At 45.3% G+C, this 17,255-nt stretch overlaps 1 protein-coding gene across 6 annotated transcripts in view; it reads left to right on the top strand.

The window, feature by feature from the left end:
• TRIM66 (tripartite motif containing 66) overlaps window positions 1-17,255 on the top strand; it is a 92,733-nt gene that overhangs the window by 50,637 nt on the left and 24,841 nt on the right. For 5 of the 6 annotated variants that reach the window (XM_090032658.1, XM_090032656.1, XM_090032657.1 and 2 more), the window contains one exon: window positions 708-869. The exons of the other annotated variant lie outside the window; for it this stretch is intronic. In XM_090032658.1, coding sequence (XP_089888784.1) covers window positions 708-869 — 162 coding nt within the window. The remainder of the gene's footprint in view (window positions 1-707; window positions 870-17,255) is intronic. 6 annotated transcript variants of the gene reach the window in all.

Genomic DNA, 17,255 nt, shown 5'->3' with positions numbered 1-17,255 from the left:
AAGTTGAGGAAGGTGCCCATTTGTTTTGTCCAAGTAATGCAAAGACAGGAAAGGAGGAATATGGTCCTTTAATCTGAGAATTATGTTCCACTCTACTAACACCTGCTGTTCTGGCAACTGTTACTCTGTTAGTTAATGTTACGTTAGAATCCGATAAAATGAGTCATATTTTCCCTTTTCCTTCATCAGCCAGAATTATATGGTAAATTATATAATGATATATCTTTTGATTATGGGATAAACTTGGTAGTTGCTGCCCATTTAATATGTCTAAGAATTTCCCAATTAGGCCAAAGCTTTCATGAGGAGATGGCCTTTCTAATGCATTCAGAAGGCAATGACAAATTGGACAGATCTCCCACAGATATGAATTGCATTGACTTGATTCTTTCACTGATCAAACTCTTCTCCATTCCCACTGTGTCCATCTCCCTCTGGGCCCTCATTAGTTTAACTGTCATCGTGAATAGTTGGGATTTAGCTCATCCATCTAGGCTTTGTTGAGTTCTGTGCATTAGATATTACTTATCTCTTCTGGTTGCCCCTCTCTATTTAGTTATGTCTGTCTAGAGTTACTTTTAGTATTTTTAAAACAACAGTATTGTTTTAGAGTTTGAGTATTCCTCTTACAATGTGCTGATGTGATCTTGCTACCATTATTGGATCAGAGTCTCTGAAAACATTGAACTCTAATCCTTTCATTATAGCTTTGTGAGGATTCTGCTGAACTAGATGGTCAAAAACCAGTGCTTCCACTTGATAGGAACTTTATGCCAGCAGTGTCGCAACCATTATCTGAAGAATTCAGTGCAGGCAGTAATTCCCCAGAGAGCACCTTGCAACATCCTTCTTTGAATCCAGTGAGAAAGGTATGTGCCACTTTTTTCAAAAATCTTGTTAAAAGAAAACATGCTTTGATAGTATTGAATGGTCAGTGATGGTTTCATTGAAGGTTACACTGAAGTTGGAGGGTTTAAATATGTGGCATGTTTTCTGTCAGCATAATGGTTTGAAAGTAATCAGGCCGTTTTCAACAACGATTACAACGTACTCAGGGGTCAGCAATCTCTTGCAGACTGCCATTTGTGACCTGACCACCTGCTGCAGGCTGCATATACCTGCCCCTACTCTTCCCTCTCTCTGTCTCCCTCTCTGCCTTCCCGGAGTGCCCAAGCCACCTGTACTTACCCTTACCACCAGTTCACGTGGATAGTGACAATGGAAAGGATTAACTTTTGTGGCTTCATAGAAACAGATGCTGCAGAAAGACTAGATGTAATATGGCAGGTGGTAGGACCCTGGGAATGCCCCTGTAAGCTTCATTAGAGCATGGATTAGTATAACAATTGTTCAGTGACACAGAGCACCATCTCCAGGGGTGGCCATAAAGCCCCTCAAGGCCAACAAATTTTCCTGTACCCTGCTCTATGGGCAGTCCATCTTTGTCTTGTCCTCCATGCCTTGATGGTAATTGTTATTAAAATGTGGGAGGCTGCCCTGATCTTATTGTAATAACTACCAGATTTGTGGTCAAGTCTTATGAGCCAATTGGGTGGCTCCATTCTACCCCTACACTATGCTCTAAGACTCAAAGATGTCATTCTCGTTCATGTTCTCCCATTAGTCATACAGCCCTTCTCTGGGCCCTCAGACCTTTTGACTTCTCATTCAGCCCCGAACTGGGCTGCCAGACCCCTCAGTCTTTCACTCAGCCCCTCTCTGGGCTGCCAGACCCCTTCTGGCCTCTTCCTGGACCCTTCTGGTCCCATGCTTTCCTGGTCTCTCTCTGGGCGTGTGGAGCCATCTGGTCTCACTTACTCTTGGTCTCACGCCGAGCCTCTAGACCACTCTGATGTCACTCTCTCTTGGTCCTACTCTGAGCCTCTGGACCAGAGGTTGGCAGTGGTTTTGGGCAGAGTGCCAAAAATACCTGCAACCTCAACTTCTAAGATGCTGGCATACTGGGGCAGATGGTAGGGGAGCTGCAAGGGTCCTGATCATTGTTGTGGTAGCACAGACCTGGCACCTTCCCCAAGGTGCAAGGGCCAAGCAAAACGCCTTTGTGCGCCACACTGGGGTTGTCTACCCCTGCTCTAGATTGATCTGGTCCTACTCTCTCTCAGCTCCACTCTGGGCCTCTGGACTCATCTAGTGCTGCTCTTTCCTGTCTTCTCTCTGGGCCTCTGGACCCATCTGGTCCCACTTTTTCCCCTTCCTTTTCTGTCAGGGTGTGGTCCCTTAGCCTTCCTCCACCATGGGGTAATCCATAAGGCAGTGGGAGCTGAGGCTTTTAGGCTCCCCATACTTGCCTTTCCCTGGCATGGCCCATGTGTGATATTTCATGGAGGCTGCCGCACCATGCTAACCAGCCCCAGTAGGATGCAGTTTCAGGTCTTATCTAGGGCCAGTCTCGAGGCCATCCTGTTCTAACTGTCCTGACCCATTTTGGGCTCCCTCTGGTGCATCACGCCTCTCCTGGGCTGTGGTTTTTCAGTCCCTTTCTCACCCCTCTTAGGCTACAAACTTCCAGGCTTCCTTGCCCTGGCTCAATCTCTTGGACCCCTTTTCCTCAAACCCTTCTCCTCAGATGGCACTGCTTTAGCCATCTTCTTCTGGGGGTGAATGCCTCTTGACCCTTTCTTCTTGGGCTGTGGCTACACATGGACTTTTGGCTTATCCTAGGCCCTCGCCTCACACAGGCCAGTTGAGATTCTGAGGATCAGTCCTCCGCTGTCAGCTGTCTCTTCTCTGTGGGTCTGCCCTCTTGGGGCCCCTCCATAGAGCCTCACCCCCAGCTCCTCTCTCTGGACTCAGCCAGACCCCTTTATAGGTCTCTCACCCACAGCTCCTCTCTGGGTTCACCCAGACCCCTCAGTAGGCCCCCAGACACTCAGCCCTCTCTCTCAGAGCTCTGGACCCCACCCTGGGTCCCCAGGAACCTCCTTCACACCCATAGTTTCTTCCCAAACTTCCAGACTACTTCTTGTTGTTGTTTCCTTGCTGTCGTACAGGAGCTGCAGCCTTTCTGCTGGGCAACATTCCCTCACCAGCTTCCAAGATTCCACTGTGAGCTTTGCTCAGGGCCTGGACTTATTATCCGCCTTAAGCCCATCCCTCCTCCTGGGGCAGATGATGCCCTTCAATCAGCCCTAGTCACCACCTGCAGGCTCCCTGAGTCAGCCAGCTACTTGGCCTCTTAGTGGCAGGTGCCTTAAGCGTCCTGCCACAATCAGTTCATATATAAATCACACAGAGGCTCTGATAAACAGCTTGAACTGAAGTAGGCCTCTATGTACAAAACTAGGCATGCCATGTATTGGTTACACAGAAGTGCTGGAAAAGTAGTTCACTAGTTTTAGAAGTGCCTCCAAAGCTAACAAATGGAGAATGAATGGATAAGACCAGTCAGGACACCAGAGTCAGAGGGTGTTTTTCCACATGCTCCTGGGGTGGGAGAAAGAGGGTGCTTTAATTAGAGTGGCTCTGAGAACCTCTCTAATTAAAGCACTGGCAGCATCTCATGTATCAGTGTCCCTGTGCTTCAAAATGGTGGCAGAGGCACTTTAACTAAAGCTTGTTGAATGAGCTTTAGTTAAAATGCCCCCGCCGTCATTTTGAAGCATGGGGACGCTGGTATACGAGACGCAGAGGATGGCTGGAGCATGCTAATTAGCATGCTTCAGCAGTCTTGATTGAGTCTGCTCTGATGCACTGCAGAGAAGAAGCAGCCTCCCTGCTGATGTACAGGCACCCAGAGTGATTTGGCAAACTGGTATCCCTGTTGAATGGGAAGGCTGTGCTAATTGAAGAGAAGTAGGATATAAATGAAGTCACCTAAAGATGTTTAATAATTGTAAGAACTAAGATTTGTATGCTGTAAGCATGAAGTTGTTTTGATTGGTGTATAAAAAGGGGTCAGGGGCTTAGGGGTTATATAAATGCCTGCACCATGCCTCTAAATTACCCGGCTAGCATCATGGGTCAGCTAGTCATGGATGTTAATGTCTAGGCTCATTTGTAATTTGGTTGAGCTCTCTGTCACTAAGAACAAAAGTCTGGGGTCTCTTTCTTGTAATGATGACATTGTTAAGGGCACATCATCACCCATAGTATCCTAACAGCATATACAGACCATCCAAACTGAGGAACCTACCACCTGAATAACACTAATGGAGTCGTAACAACGTTGATGGACTTCACCCTAACAGCACTAGTGACTCCCTGGAGACCTGCAGTTCTCCTTGGTGCCCAGCTGCAGCGTTTGGCTTGTTGCAGTTAAAAGTGGAATTCAGACCTAGTGCAGTTAAGGACTGACACAACGCCTTGCTCAATTAATGAGAGAAAGGCTTTAATAACTATACCACAAACAAGCTATAAAACTAAATGACAGAAAAAGACTCTAAGTGAGCTATCACAAAAGTCCAGTATCTATTAGCTGCAGTAGTGTTTCTCACCAATATGAGCCGGAAGTGGTTTCAGTCTCCACAGCCCTCTCCAGGCTTGAATCTGTCCAGGAGAGTGACTAGCTGGGTGCAGGTTACAATGTTGCAGTGATTTCTCTTTCTCTCTCTGGAAGTGCATTTTGCCAGCAATTCTGTTTCATTCTTATACTCTTCAATTGTATAGCTTCAAAACATTCCTCTTTGGTAGCTGGTCGATTAAAGTCAGAACAAAGCAGGTAGGGCGAGACCACCATGTTACAGTTGCTAACTGCTCAGATCCTGTGTTGGGTTGTCCAGTTGTGAAACTTGTTTTTGCAAGCTTTTTGATCAGTCCGGAGGTTGGACTTCAGTCAAACGGGATGGGTCTTGATTGACTGAATGGGATACCTTGGGGCATTGATTACAGGACACTGTTTTGGGTAGTTGTTCTAACAGTGGGGCAAAACTCAAAATATTCTGAACTGGCAATGGTCTCTGGATACATTTGCAAAACCCCAAGCAGACATTGAACACCTGTTCCAAAAACATTAGCCTTAATCAAGGAAGGATATGTCACCAAGGAGGATACAGTCATGTAGGGAGATGCAGGTATTTATGAATGGTTTAGCATAATAAAACATTGGGTACTTTTGCAATTAGCACAGGAGATGGAATCATTTGGGATTGCTTTATTTCACATAGTCCCAGTCATGACCTTGCATTCTTGCGCAAGACTTGCTGTTATTGTAATTTAGAAGTTTAAATTTCATGTATAGGACTGGGCAAGCTTTCATGGTCAGCACTACTCATCCCCCAAGCTGCCCTGGGCCAGGCCCAGCTTGCAGGTTATAGGTTGCCGACTTGTCACATAACACAGTTTGCATCTGTACATATGCAAGCCATGCTACAGCCATGACAAGGAACTTTGCTAAAAGCTACCAGTGAGGGTATCTCTGGCCTGGATCTGGTTAGCATGGCAATTAAAAATAACTCCAATAAATAAATACAAATCCCTTTCTGCCCAAACATTCTACAAGCATGTTAGTAGTTGTTTGGGGAAATAGTTTGTGAGCAGCGTTCCAGTAAAACCATGATTTGAAAGTGTCTTTACAAACAGCTGCATGGTAATTGCTAGTGAATTTTGTAAGCTGTAGAGCAGAATATTGCCTTAATGACTGAAAAGACAGAAAGAAAGAAAGAAAATGAAGAAAAGTTGGAAGATTAGAAATCATTGAAAGGACATAATTGTGCCTTTTATTTTTTTTTCCTTTGTATCTATAAGGAGAAAAATGGTAATTGCTTATATTCATAGGTCATTTATCCATATCCTAAATCCACAGCTTGAGACATGTGACTTGAACCAAGCCTCCATTCACTAGGGAAACCATATACAGAGAAATACTAAGGGTATGTCTACTCTTGGAGGCATCAGCAGGCTCCCTGTGTGACCTCTGAGGTTGAGGCAGGCAAACTGTTCTTTCCACTTCCATGCTCTTTTGCCTAAAATTTACTGAACTCCAGTTATCCGTATCTGCGGGTGCCTACTGGTACTTGTGTATTGAGGTGGTATTTGTAGGCATGTGTTCTTATTTTCCTAGCACCACGCAGTCCAGCCCTTTTAGGAATTGGTCTGTGGTACAGTGAGGGACATCTCGTCTTTCCTTAAAGGCCCCAAGGATGATAGTTATTTTAGCCTGCCATGGCATACAGATTTGCCAGCCCTGTATTCTTCTCAGTTGTATGGCTGTAGCAGTGGTTGTCAGAATCATGAGTCCACTGAAGGGGCTGTTCAGGACCAGGGCCCAACAGTTCTTGAGGTGAGGCAACCATTCAGAGAAGGTCAAGAATGCCCTTCAGACATTACAAAAATAGGCAAGAGCTCTGGACATGGATGAAGATTACCAGACAGATAAGGAAGGCACAATGAATACTTCCCACTCTCCATGTTTACACTGCTACAAGTTCACGGATAAGCATTTGGGTTAGTCATAACAAATGGACTGTTGGGTGGGTGCATGGTGGAAGTTTGCAAAGCTGCTACAGAGGTGGTTTACCTGTAGGTTGTTGTCCTCAGGAATGTGCCTATCATCATAGCTGGCTTTCTAATAATGGCATTGTTTCCCAAACTTTTGATATCTGGGGCATACTTTTTTCTGGATTAAAAGTGGAGACACTTCACTCTTGCATCCAAGAGGGTCAGTAGGGAAAAGCAGCAACAGTGGTGCAATTATGGTTTACAGATGTCTGGCTCCAGCACAGCTCCCCAGTGGCTGGAGGCTGCATGTGTACTGTAGCTAGGAATGGGGGTTTTGGGAAAAGTGAAGGTGGCATGGATGCTTAGGAACTCTTCCTCAAGGGAGGCAGTCTCAGGCTGTGATCCCTGGGACCAAGGGGAGGTAAGCAAGCCCTGGGAAGCTGTGGGTGCAGGCACAGCTAGGGTAGGGAGGGTATGTGTAATGAGTGGGTGTCTTGGGGCCAGTTGAGTCGTTGGCCTGCCCATTGTCTCCGAGTTAACCACCCATCTACCTCACCTACCACGCCTTTAAATTAATTTAATCAAAGGTGATAACAAGGTGGAAGGCTGCTCATTTACTTGCCCTGATGCCAACAACCTATACACGGCTCCTAACCTTCCCTTCCATGCCCCATGTCTCGAGGCTGGATGTTAGGCCATGGATGCCAGCTGCAACTTACTTGGCCTAACACCCAGCCTATAATCTGGTGCCTTCATACTGGGACTCTCACTCCCATACCCTCATACTGGGCTTACAATCCCTGTGTCCTCACACTGGGCTCTCCATCTCACTTGGGGCTCCTGGCCTCCCTTTTCCACAGGCTCCCTGCCCAGATTGGGACCCTCTTGATCCCCTCAGGCCCCCCCACTGGGGCCTCATCCCTTGCTTGATGCTGGGCCTTAATTCCCTTCCCCCCCCCCAGGAGCTTCACAGTCAGCTCCATCATGGACTCAGGGCCCCACCCCCCTAGAGCCTCACACCCAGCTCCTTCATATACCTCAGGACTCGCTGTGAGCCTGGGCGCTGCCTCAGATCCCTTCACCTGACCTGAGCCCTACCTTGGTACTTACTGTGAGCCTGGGCCCTTGCTTTATCTTTGGGGTGTGTTTCCCTAGCTTTTCCCCTCCATGGAGTAACCCACAAGGCAGTAGGGACTGAGGCTTTCTGACACCCCACACTCACCCTTCACTGGGGAGGCACAAATGTGGCATTTCCTGGGGACTGCCCCCCCCAGCAGCAGCCCCACCACACCATCCAGCCCCAGAAGGGTGTAGTTTCAAGTCATGCCCCAGGACCAGGAACCTCCAGCCATCCCCATAGTTCCTGGCCTTACCTCCGAGCTGTTACGAGCAGCAGCTCCAGCCAGGCAATACTCTCTCCTCAGCTGCTTGCAGCAGACTACTGGCTCCGCTGCTCAGAGCACTGTTCTTATAGAAAACAGCTGGGCTCTGTTCCCAGTCAGGCAGTTGTACCTGATTGAGAGTGCAACCACCTGCGGGCTGCTCTGCTGTCTGCCCATGCCCTTGTGAGTAACAGAGGGAGTATAGAGACATTTGTTGGCAAGTGCTCCCCAAAGCTCAGCACAGTGGGGCCAGGGGCCAGGTGTCAGGTAAGAGGGCTGGACCTGGGAAGGCAGGGGGTAGGAGAGAGGCACTTGTACATACCTGCACAGCTTTCCCTGCTCTCCTGCCCCCTGAAGGAACCAGTAAATACGGTAACTGAGGGTACTGCTCTCTGACTCTGAAGGCCTTGGTGGACCACAGAGGAGTCTCTGTGTTCATGAACACTGGCAAGGTGCACCATGCTTGGGTACTGAAGAGATCTGGTATTTGCCTTCTGGGACAAGCTGGAATGTTTTTCCTTCCCAGTGACAAAGCCAACAACAGAGTGGTGCTGAAGCTGCCCTGGTAATATGAGCCTGCAAAGAAATTCAGTTACATGCTGTGCAGCTGTGGAGGGATTGTGGAGAGGCAGGCTGAAGGCAAGATCACGCCGTCTCCACAATCATTAGAATACTGACATGCACAGTATGTATACTATCTGTGAAGCTAGAGGTATTTTTGCAGGAAGTGGACCTTGATGGACTTCTTAGCCAATTCAGAGAACCAAAAGATATTCCCATAAGCAATACAGACTTAAGGTTAAGAGAAACAAAGAAAACTTTGGCATCATGTATTCACATCCATCCCACATATGGCAAATGTAATTAGTAATCAGTTAGTAAAGAGTGTGCTGTTTTTCTCTGGGAAAACTGGAGAGTATGTACTGATATGCAACAGGGATTTAAGTTGTTTCTTGTTTTTGTCTAGATTTTTGGGGTGAAGTGACTACTAATCTGTAAAGGGTGTCATACACCTGCTAAATATTATGGACTTTGTTGGATAAAGTTGGATTTATGTCCCAAATGCAAACATCAGCTTGAATAAACCTCTCTGTGATTTCTAGTTTGGGGATATGCAGTGCAGTTGTAATGTGTTATGGTTTGTTTTTTAATATTTTGGGGAAGGGGCTTTTAACAGAGCCTTACAATTCAGTGGGCAGCAGGAGTGGCTTAGAGAAACACTAAGCTTTACAAACCTCACAGGTATGTGCATTTGAACCAGCTTATTATTAACTACAAGGAAGTCTGCTTTTTTAAAAATATTAACAAGTTGCACTTTTGTTTTCCAGTTTGCAACATAAAAATGCAGGCAGTTTGTATGATAATGCTATATGTTGCTTGTGTTCCCCTCTTGTTTGGAAGAGAAGTGATTGTTCGCGCTATGCAGAGCTTTGGTTACTGATTCAGTTCAGCCTAATTCAGTGGTCGAATCTTCGACTCCAAATCGAATCAGGAGACCCTTTAATCTCTCTGAATTGAATCAGAACCCTCCAAATTGATTCAGAGAGATTTGATGATTTGGGCATAGACACAGCTTTAAATGTTTTTTCTATATACCTCAAGGTACCAGGCGGCTCGTGAATGCTGAGATGCTGAGGTGGATGGGGGGGCCCCCAGCGCACTTGGCAACAGATCTGGAAGTGCACCAGAAGCACTTCTGGTTCACTTCTGGGTCTGCCATGGAGCACGTGGGGGAACCTCCCCTCCTCCCCCTGGCTCGGCTACTGGTGCCTCCTGGGTCTGGGGGCGGTACCCAGGATCCCTCCATGGCTGATCACTGAGGGGGGTGGTCCCCCGCACTCTTGGTGGCGGACCTGGAAGTGGACTGGAAGTACTTCTAGTCCACTTCCAGGTCCACTGCTGAGCATGCAGGCCCCCTCCTTCCCCCCACCCCCACTCCTGTGGGATGCTTCATCCACCCCACCATTGCAGCATTCACAAGCTGCCTGGTACCTTGAGGTATGTAGAAAAAATATTTAAAGTCGTGTCTATGCCTGAATCACTGATTCTCTGAATCACCAACAAATCTTCAGATTTGGATTCAGCCAAATCAAATCAGGGACAGGGATCCGAATCAACGAATCAAATCACTGTTCCTGATTTAGGCTGAATCTGAATCGAATACGGCCCCCTTTGCACGCCCCTAGTGATCGTTTGTCCTTGCTGTTATTAGAGCTGTCCATAAACCCAGGGAATAGTTGAAAGGTTCAAGGGACAAGAGTTTGTATTGCATGTTGTGCCTGATTAAACACTTAGAGAGGGGCTTCAGCCACAAAAAGTATAGAGGAAACCGTTCTCTGCCTAACCCTGTCCAGGGTACAGGTAGGGACCTAGGGTGTACAAGCATCATCAGTGGTGACTGGTCCTAATTAGGGCACTGTATAGGGGCTCGGTTAGGAATCTGTACAAATCTGCATAGGGACTTTCAGGTGTTTGGACCTGTTCAAAACAAGTCCTGCTGGAGTTTTGGTCCTGCTCCCTTTCCATGGTCTCTCTTTCCATTGATCTCTTTAGTTTCTCTGCTCCTGCTCCTTACATGGCAGCAGTAGTTGCTAGAGGTGCACTTATACATTGGTCCAATCTCAGATTGGCACCAATATAAAGAAAATTAACTATATCAGAAATCAGCTTTTTTTTGCCTGATGTGGCCAATAAATGCCTTGTGCATGCACACAGCCATGGCATGCACGGGGCCAGGAATGCAGCACGGCAGCTTGGAGAGCTGCATCCAGCTGGTAAGTCTGTTGTGGTGGGAAGGGAAGGGGTGTGTGGGGAGGTAGATCAAGGCTGATGCAGTGAGAGAGGGAGTGGAGTTGGGGCAGGGGCTGGGGCAGACACTGCCCAGCGGGGGTATATACCCCAGAAGGACATGGGGGGCATGGGGCCAGGGGGCTGTCTCTGAGCTGGGGCTGGGGCTGCACCAGGCTCTTCCTGTCAGGGGGTGGGTGGAGGGGAGGGCCTGGGCTGGGCTGCTCTTGGGGCAGGTGGCGGTGGTGCTGGGAGGGGAGCTGTGGGGGAGGGCAGCTGCCACCCCAGAATTCACTGTAGCCCCCACAACTCCTCCCAGTGCTGCCACTGCCTGCCCCAAGCACAGCCCAGCCCAGCCTCCACCAGGAAGAGCCCAGCATTGTCCCTGACCTGAGCCTGCAGAGGCAGCCCATCCCACACACAGATCCAGGGAGCACGTGACCCACATGCCTTCCCGGGATGTGCATAGCGATGGGAGCCGCCCTCCCGCCCTGTGTCCCCTACCGCTCCAGCTGGCCAGCGCCTGCCTCAGCCTCTGCCCCACTCCCTCCCTCACTGCAGGGACCTTAATTTGCTCCCTATGTCACCCACCCCTTCCCTTCCCTTCCCCCTCCTCTTCCACCACAACAGACTTACCAGTCAGATACTGCTCTTCAACCTGCTGGGCTGCATATCGGAAATCAGATCATATTGGCCAATAGCCAATTTTTAAGGAGGCCCAAAAACTCTGCATCAGTGCACCCCTTGTAGTTGCTGGGAATCTGTACCTCTTTTTTGTAGGACTGAGACAACATCCTCCAAAATCTACTTTTTTGCCTTCTGCAGCAATGCATGTGAACTAAGGCCCCTGCACTGGAAGGCTGGGCCTTCAGATCTTGAGGTTGTTGGGAAGAGAGAGAGTCCATAGACAACTTTATTTAAAAATGTAGCAAACAAATTTCCCAAATTATTACTTCGTGACAGGGTTAGACACTGCCATTTTTATCGTATTTGGCACATCTTCCTTTCTCATTTTTGAGCCTGGCTCTGTTTGCAGATGACTATTTAACAGTACAACAGCTGGTCACCCATAACGGTAAGTTCATTCCATCTCTCTGGTTTTAAAGGTTTATAGATGTTCACTAACTTACAGTGGAAGACAAAGTGCTTGTAAACGGTATGTTTTTGGAGTTAGGGAGAAGCTGAGCCTCTCTTACCATCCTGGATTCCCTGATTTTTTTTCAGGCTGAGAAACCCCTTGAGGACATAAATATTTTCGAAGTCCCTGAATGGCAAAAAGAGTTGGCATTCCAAGCCAGTGGTGGGGTTCCCTCAGTTTATACAAAGGAGATTTTTAAGAGCCTGGTGACTACCCAACACACCAACGAATGGAGGGATCTCTCAAGTTACCAAGGTAGACCAGCAAAGTTTTCTTTACCGCCTCACCTCACTGACTGACCAGACTTTCTCCTGTGTGACAAATTTGCAATGTCACACAGAGAAGAAAGACCCAGAAGAAAATAAGCTGCTAAAAGCAACACCACTTAAATGATATCTGCAGATTACTAATGCACACTACTGCCCTCAAGATTCTCCGCTGCCACAGAACACACAGAAGAGAGGGAAGAGCCGCAGTGTTTGGACTTTGCCATTGACGGCTTCAGTAATTTATGTGCACAGAAACTGGTAACACTCGATAGAACCTCTCCCGCAAAACATCACCCAACTGTTCCAGGACAGTTCCCTTGCAGAGAGACTTGCAAGGATCAAACTGACTTCTGGTGACTTTCTGCATTACCAGATGTTGCCCACTGCAGGAGCTGTAGTTCACAGACAGAATCATAATTTCGTTTTTATCCATGTTTTCGTACATCATAATCAATGAACAATGTATTTATGCTGATTTGTGACAGTGTATTAGGAAAAGTCACCTTTGAACTTATACAACCACTCCCTAGAATTGTGTGACCATGTAGCAGCAGTTAGAATAGCTAAGGCAAGACTATGATAAAGTCCCTCTTAGGTTAGATATTTAAATGTTTTCTCCACACATAATTGAAGGGGTAAGGAGAGCAAGCTGTTGCAGAAACTTCTTATGTTACTTCCATCCCTAACTGATGTTTGCCAAACCTCAAATCCTCCCTATTTCTGCACTTAATCCACCAGGAAGTTTCTCCCTCTTATATCCAAATTTCTCCCAAACAATAACAAACATGATGGGCCTTGCTTATGGGTCAGAGATTCTAGTTACTTCACTTCCATTTCTTCAGGGACACTTGTGGCTCCACTGCCAAACAGGTCCTTGGCTAATTCTCCCCAGAGGTCCAGTGTAAACTGCTTTGGGGGTCATCATGTGTTGAAATATACCCTGGAAGCCCTGTGTGTGAGCTTCCCTCTCTCTAGTCTTCTTTTTGTAAATAAAGCTCCATTCTAGAAAAATAGGGTCATGGAAGACAATGGGTTTACTATGAGGAGCACTGACAAGTCTCCTGTCCACAAAACAGAGGCATGAGCTAGGGGCATTACTGAACCTCTAGTGTGCATTCTTTTGTTGTTTGGTACACCAGCTTGAGCTGTTTGGTTCTGATTTGGCACTCTGATCCAATCTTGATCAAGCTGACTGGAAATCTCTTTGTAATGGTGAATGTTGCTGGAAACCTGTAAATAATGGTGCTTGGAGGAGTCCTTCCAGATATTCACCAAGACATAATTGACTTTAGCAAACTTTTTGATGCTATCTCCCATGACATTCTTTTAAGCAAGGAAAGGAACGTCTAAATTAAGCTTCTGTAATGTAAATACACAGCTGATTGGATCATCTTGCACAATAAGTGCCAATCAACACTTCAGTGTCTAACTAGGAGGAGATGTTAAATGGGGCTGCTTAGTTCCAGTACTGTGTAACATCTTCATTAATGACTTAGAGCATGAAACTGAGTGCACACTTAGTAAATGACATCAAGCTGAGTTGGGTAGTAGATGCTTTGGAGAACAAGATTAGGATTCAAAATGACCATAAAAAATTAGAGAAATGGTAAGATGTTAACAGGATGGAATTCCATATGGACAAGTGCTAAGTATGGTGTTTAGGACAGAATAATCAAATGTGCTGCTCCAAACTGAGAAATGGCTGGCTGCTGAAAACAAAAAAGGACCTGGACTACAAGCTGAATATGAAGCTACATGTGTTATTGTTTCACGAAAGGCAATAAGACACTGGAATGTATTAACAGGAGAGCTGCGTGGTAGTTGCAGGAAATGATTCTTCTATTCACTTGAGTTCCAGGACTCATGTGGGGCCCTGTGAAGGACTACACTTCAGGAAAGGTGTGAGAAACTTGGGAAGTGTCCAGAGGAGAGCAATCAAAATGATTAGAGATCTAGAAAACATGTCATGAAAGGAAAGTTTGGAAGAACTGGAACTCTGAAGAAGAGAAGACAAGGGATTTGATAACAGGGCTGTATAAAGAGAGTGGTGATCTTCTGTGCCTAGAGTAGGCAAAGATAAGGAGTAATAGTCTTAAGAGAAGTAGAACAGATTAACTAGAAAGGTTGTAGAATCTCCATCACTGGCAGTTTATAAAAGCAGGTTGGACCAGCACTTGGATGAGATGGTTTAGATAGGGATGATGATCCCCTGAGCAGGGGGATGGACTAGATGACTGCTGTGGTCCATTCCAGCATTATTTTTTTTATCACTTTAAGATTGTGGTACCCATACAAGTACAATTTGTTGTGCTTATTTATGTATTATAAGTGGGCTGTTTGGCAGTAATGACATATTCAAAGCCCTGCCAATTGCTGGTTTTGAAATGAATGTAAAGGACCCTGTCTTTTGAAAATCCCCAGACCGGAATGGGATCACCCATCCCTGTTTCTGCCTGTTCCAGCTGTATTTAAGGATAGGCCTCATGCGTTTTCGGCATGGGTAGCTATCCTGGAAAAACTTGCTTTTGTTCTGGATATATTAAGAATTATCTTTCACCTTCCATGGAAGTTGTGTAAGGACATTGTAAAATTGTCTCTTATTTAACTAAATAGAACCCTGAACTGCTGTGGTCAGATCACATAGTAAATGGAAAGGCAAGAGGAGAATATTAATTTTTTGTAATTGAAAGGCAACCTGTATGCCTGCTTCTAGATAATACTTGATATTTGATATTTAAACTGAGGTTCCCAATTCTGACGAATTTCATTATAGTGGGATATCCTTCTTTACTCGTAGCATTCTGCTGGAGTCAGATGCTTTCTTTGGGTATTGCATGATTTCTTTGACACCCCTTCAAGAGGGAGTGATACAAAGTTGTGTAGGTCAAGAATGCAACAGTAATTCAGAATTAATTGTGTAGTGATACATTTAGCAGTGCCACATAGGAAAGAGTTAAAAATGAGACTACTCCACAGCTTCTATTTATAGCCCAATTTTTTTTTTGCAAAGCATGATTGCTCATGTAATTAGACATCTGTATTGTAATTTTGAAACATATTTCTCATGTATGTACAGTATAATATTTTTGACAAATAGGCAGCCTGTGTCTCTATATATGGTCATCTGTGTGTGTGAGAATGGGCTAATAGCACTGTATGAAAGCAGTGCTAATATTAGTTTAGGATAATCACATTTCTCATAAATGGCAAAACCACAAACAAGTTATACAGATCATACCAAACAAGAGCAAATAAAGGTATTATACCACGCCATAACATCATGCATTTTTTTTGTCTGCTGTATATTTTCTAATTAAAAGGTTATATTAGAGTTTTGTTTATTTTTTCTGAGCACCATTTTTATCCCATCACTGCCAAAACCATCTTGCTCTAAAAGTTGATGAAAAATTATGAAAGAAAGATTAAAGATGACTTTAAACTATTAAAAATATCTTAAAGTTTGATATATTGCCATCTGTTTGGCAAGAAATGACTGCAGTGTCAATGGACTTCCATAATTTGGCTTTCCAGTGGCATAAAACGTGTTTCTAGCTATGTTAGGTCATGAACATTGACCGCTAAACTATCTCTTTCCCAGAGTTCATGGCAGGTTTTGTTTGAGTGTATGCTTGTAAAGTACAGTACAGTTAGTTTATATGTGTAGCTTCAAATGTTTGCACTCTCACTACTTTTGGGATGATTACATTTCTAACAACCTTGTTGACTTTCCATGTCTGCCCCTGACTAGCTTTATTTTGTGGTTTGAGTACTACTGTCCATATAGGTTGTCTGAATGGGCACAACCATGCTTAGAGTGTTGTGTGTTTTATATAAGTCCTCATTATTCCCTGCAAGATATGTACTAGGCATGAATAAATTCCTTTTAGGAAACCAACACTAGAAACTGAAATCCTCTATCCACAAAGCAGCCATAAGTGTATTTTTGCTGTCTTATCCATATACTCCAGTCCAGGACCAGAGGCCACTAATATCTTGGGTGAAAAAGGAGTTCTGTCCCCATTCTTGTTCAATCCATGCCCCATGTCTCTCTGATAAGAATACCTATAAAGCACTGAATTACAAACTGGCTGTTAATGATTTTTGTGATATGGACATCTGTCTTTTGGAAACTGGACTGAGCCCAGCCAGCTCTTTTATACAAACTGCTCAACAGCTGTTTGATGGGGTAACTAACGTTCAGTCACTACTGTTGTGTATTAGATTTGAGTTAGTGATCTAGTGGAAAAGCTTTCTAGCTTCTGACTTTTGGCAGGGCATACTGACAATAAGGAGAGCAGCAGATAAAGACACTGGTCTGGACTTAAGAAAAGCAGACTTTAACAAACTCAGGGAACTGGTGGACAGGATCCTGTGATAGGTAAATATGATGGGAAAAGGAGTCCAGGAGAGCTCTTGGCCCGCTTAACAGTGCAGGAGCAATCTATCTTAATATGATGGAAGAATGGGTGGTACAACAGGAGCCAGCCTGGCTAGACAGCAATCTCTTTAATGGGTTGAAATTCAAAAAGGAATCCTATAAAAAGTGGAAACTTCATCATAGTACTAGGGAAGAATATGAATAGTGTATGAATGTGGAGGGAAAAAAGTAGGAAGGCCAAGTCACAATATGAGATGCAGTTGGCAAGGGAAATAAAAGGTAATGAAAAGAGATTCCACAGGTATGTCAAAAGTAAAAGGAGGACCAGAGAAACCATAGGTCCCTTACAGAATGCAGAAGGCAGTCTCGTTATTGATGATGCAGAGAAGATTGAAGTATTTAATACCCATTTACTTCAGTCTTCACAATTAGGGGCAGCAACCAAATGACAAGTGTAGTATACAGTAAAGGAAACTAATTGCCTAGAGCAGAAGAAGAGTAGGTTAGCATGCTTAGAGAAGAGGATGGTTAGAGAAGCTAGATGCTTTCAAGTTGGCAGAGCCAGATCATTGAAGATCAGATGTGATCCTGGATGACTGGAAAAGGGCAAACATAGTGCCCATTTTTAAGAAAGGAAAGAAGGAGGATCTGGGGAACTACAACCTTACCTCAACACCTTGAGAGATCATGAAGTAGGAATCTGTTGTGAGGCACCTAGGAAAAAAGAATGTGATAAGGAAGAGCCAGCATGGATTCACTAAAAGCAAATCATGCCTGACCAACCTAATTTCCTTCTGTGATAAGGTGGCAGGCTCTGTGTATGGGGGAAGAGCAGTGGATGTGATATACTGTGATTTTAGCAAGGTTTTTGACACTGTCTCTTATGACACTCTCATTAACAAACT

This window comes from Crocodylus siamensis, chromosome 2 (genome assembly GCF_052110815.1).
Source record: "Crocodylus siamensis isolate JL-2025a chromosome 2, ASM5211081v1, whole genome shotgun sequence".
Classification (NCBI taxonomy): Eukaryota; Metazoa; Chordata; order Crocodylia; family Crocodylidae; genus Crocodylus; species Crocodylus siamensis.
This window is presented reverse-complemented; position numbering and strand designations above follow the sequence as displayed.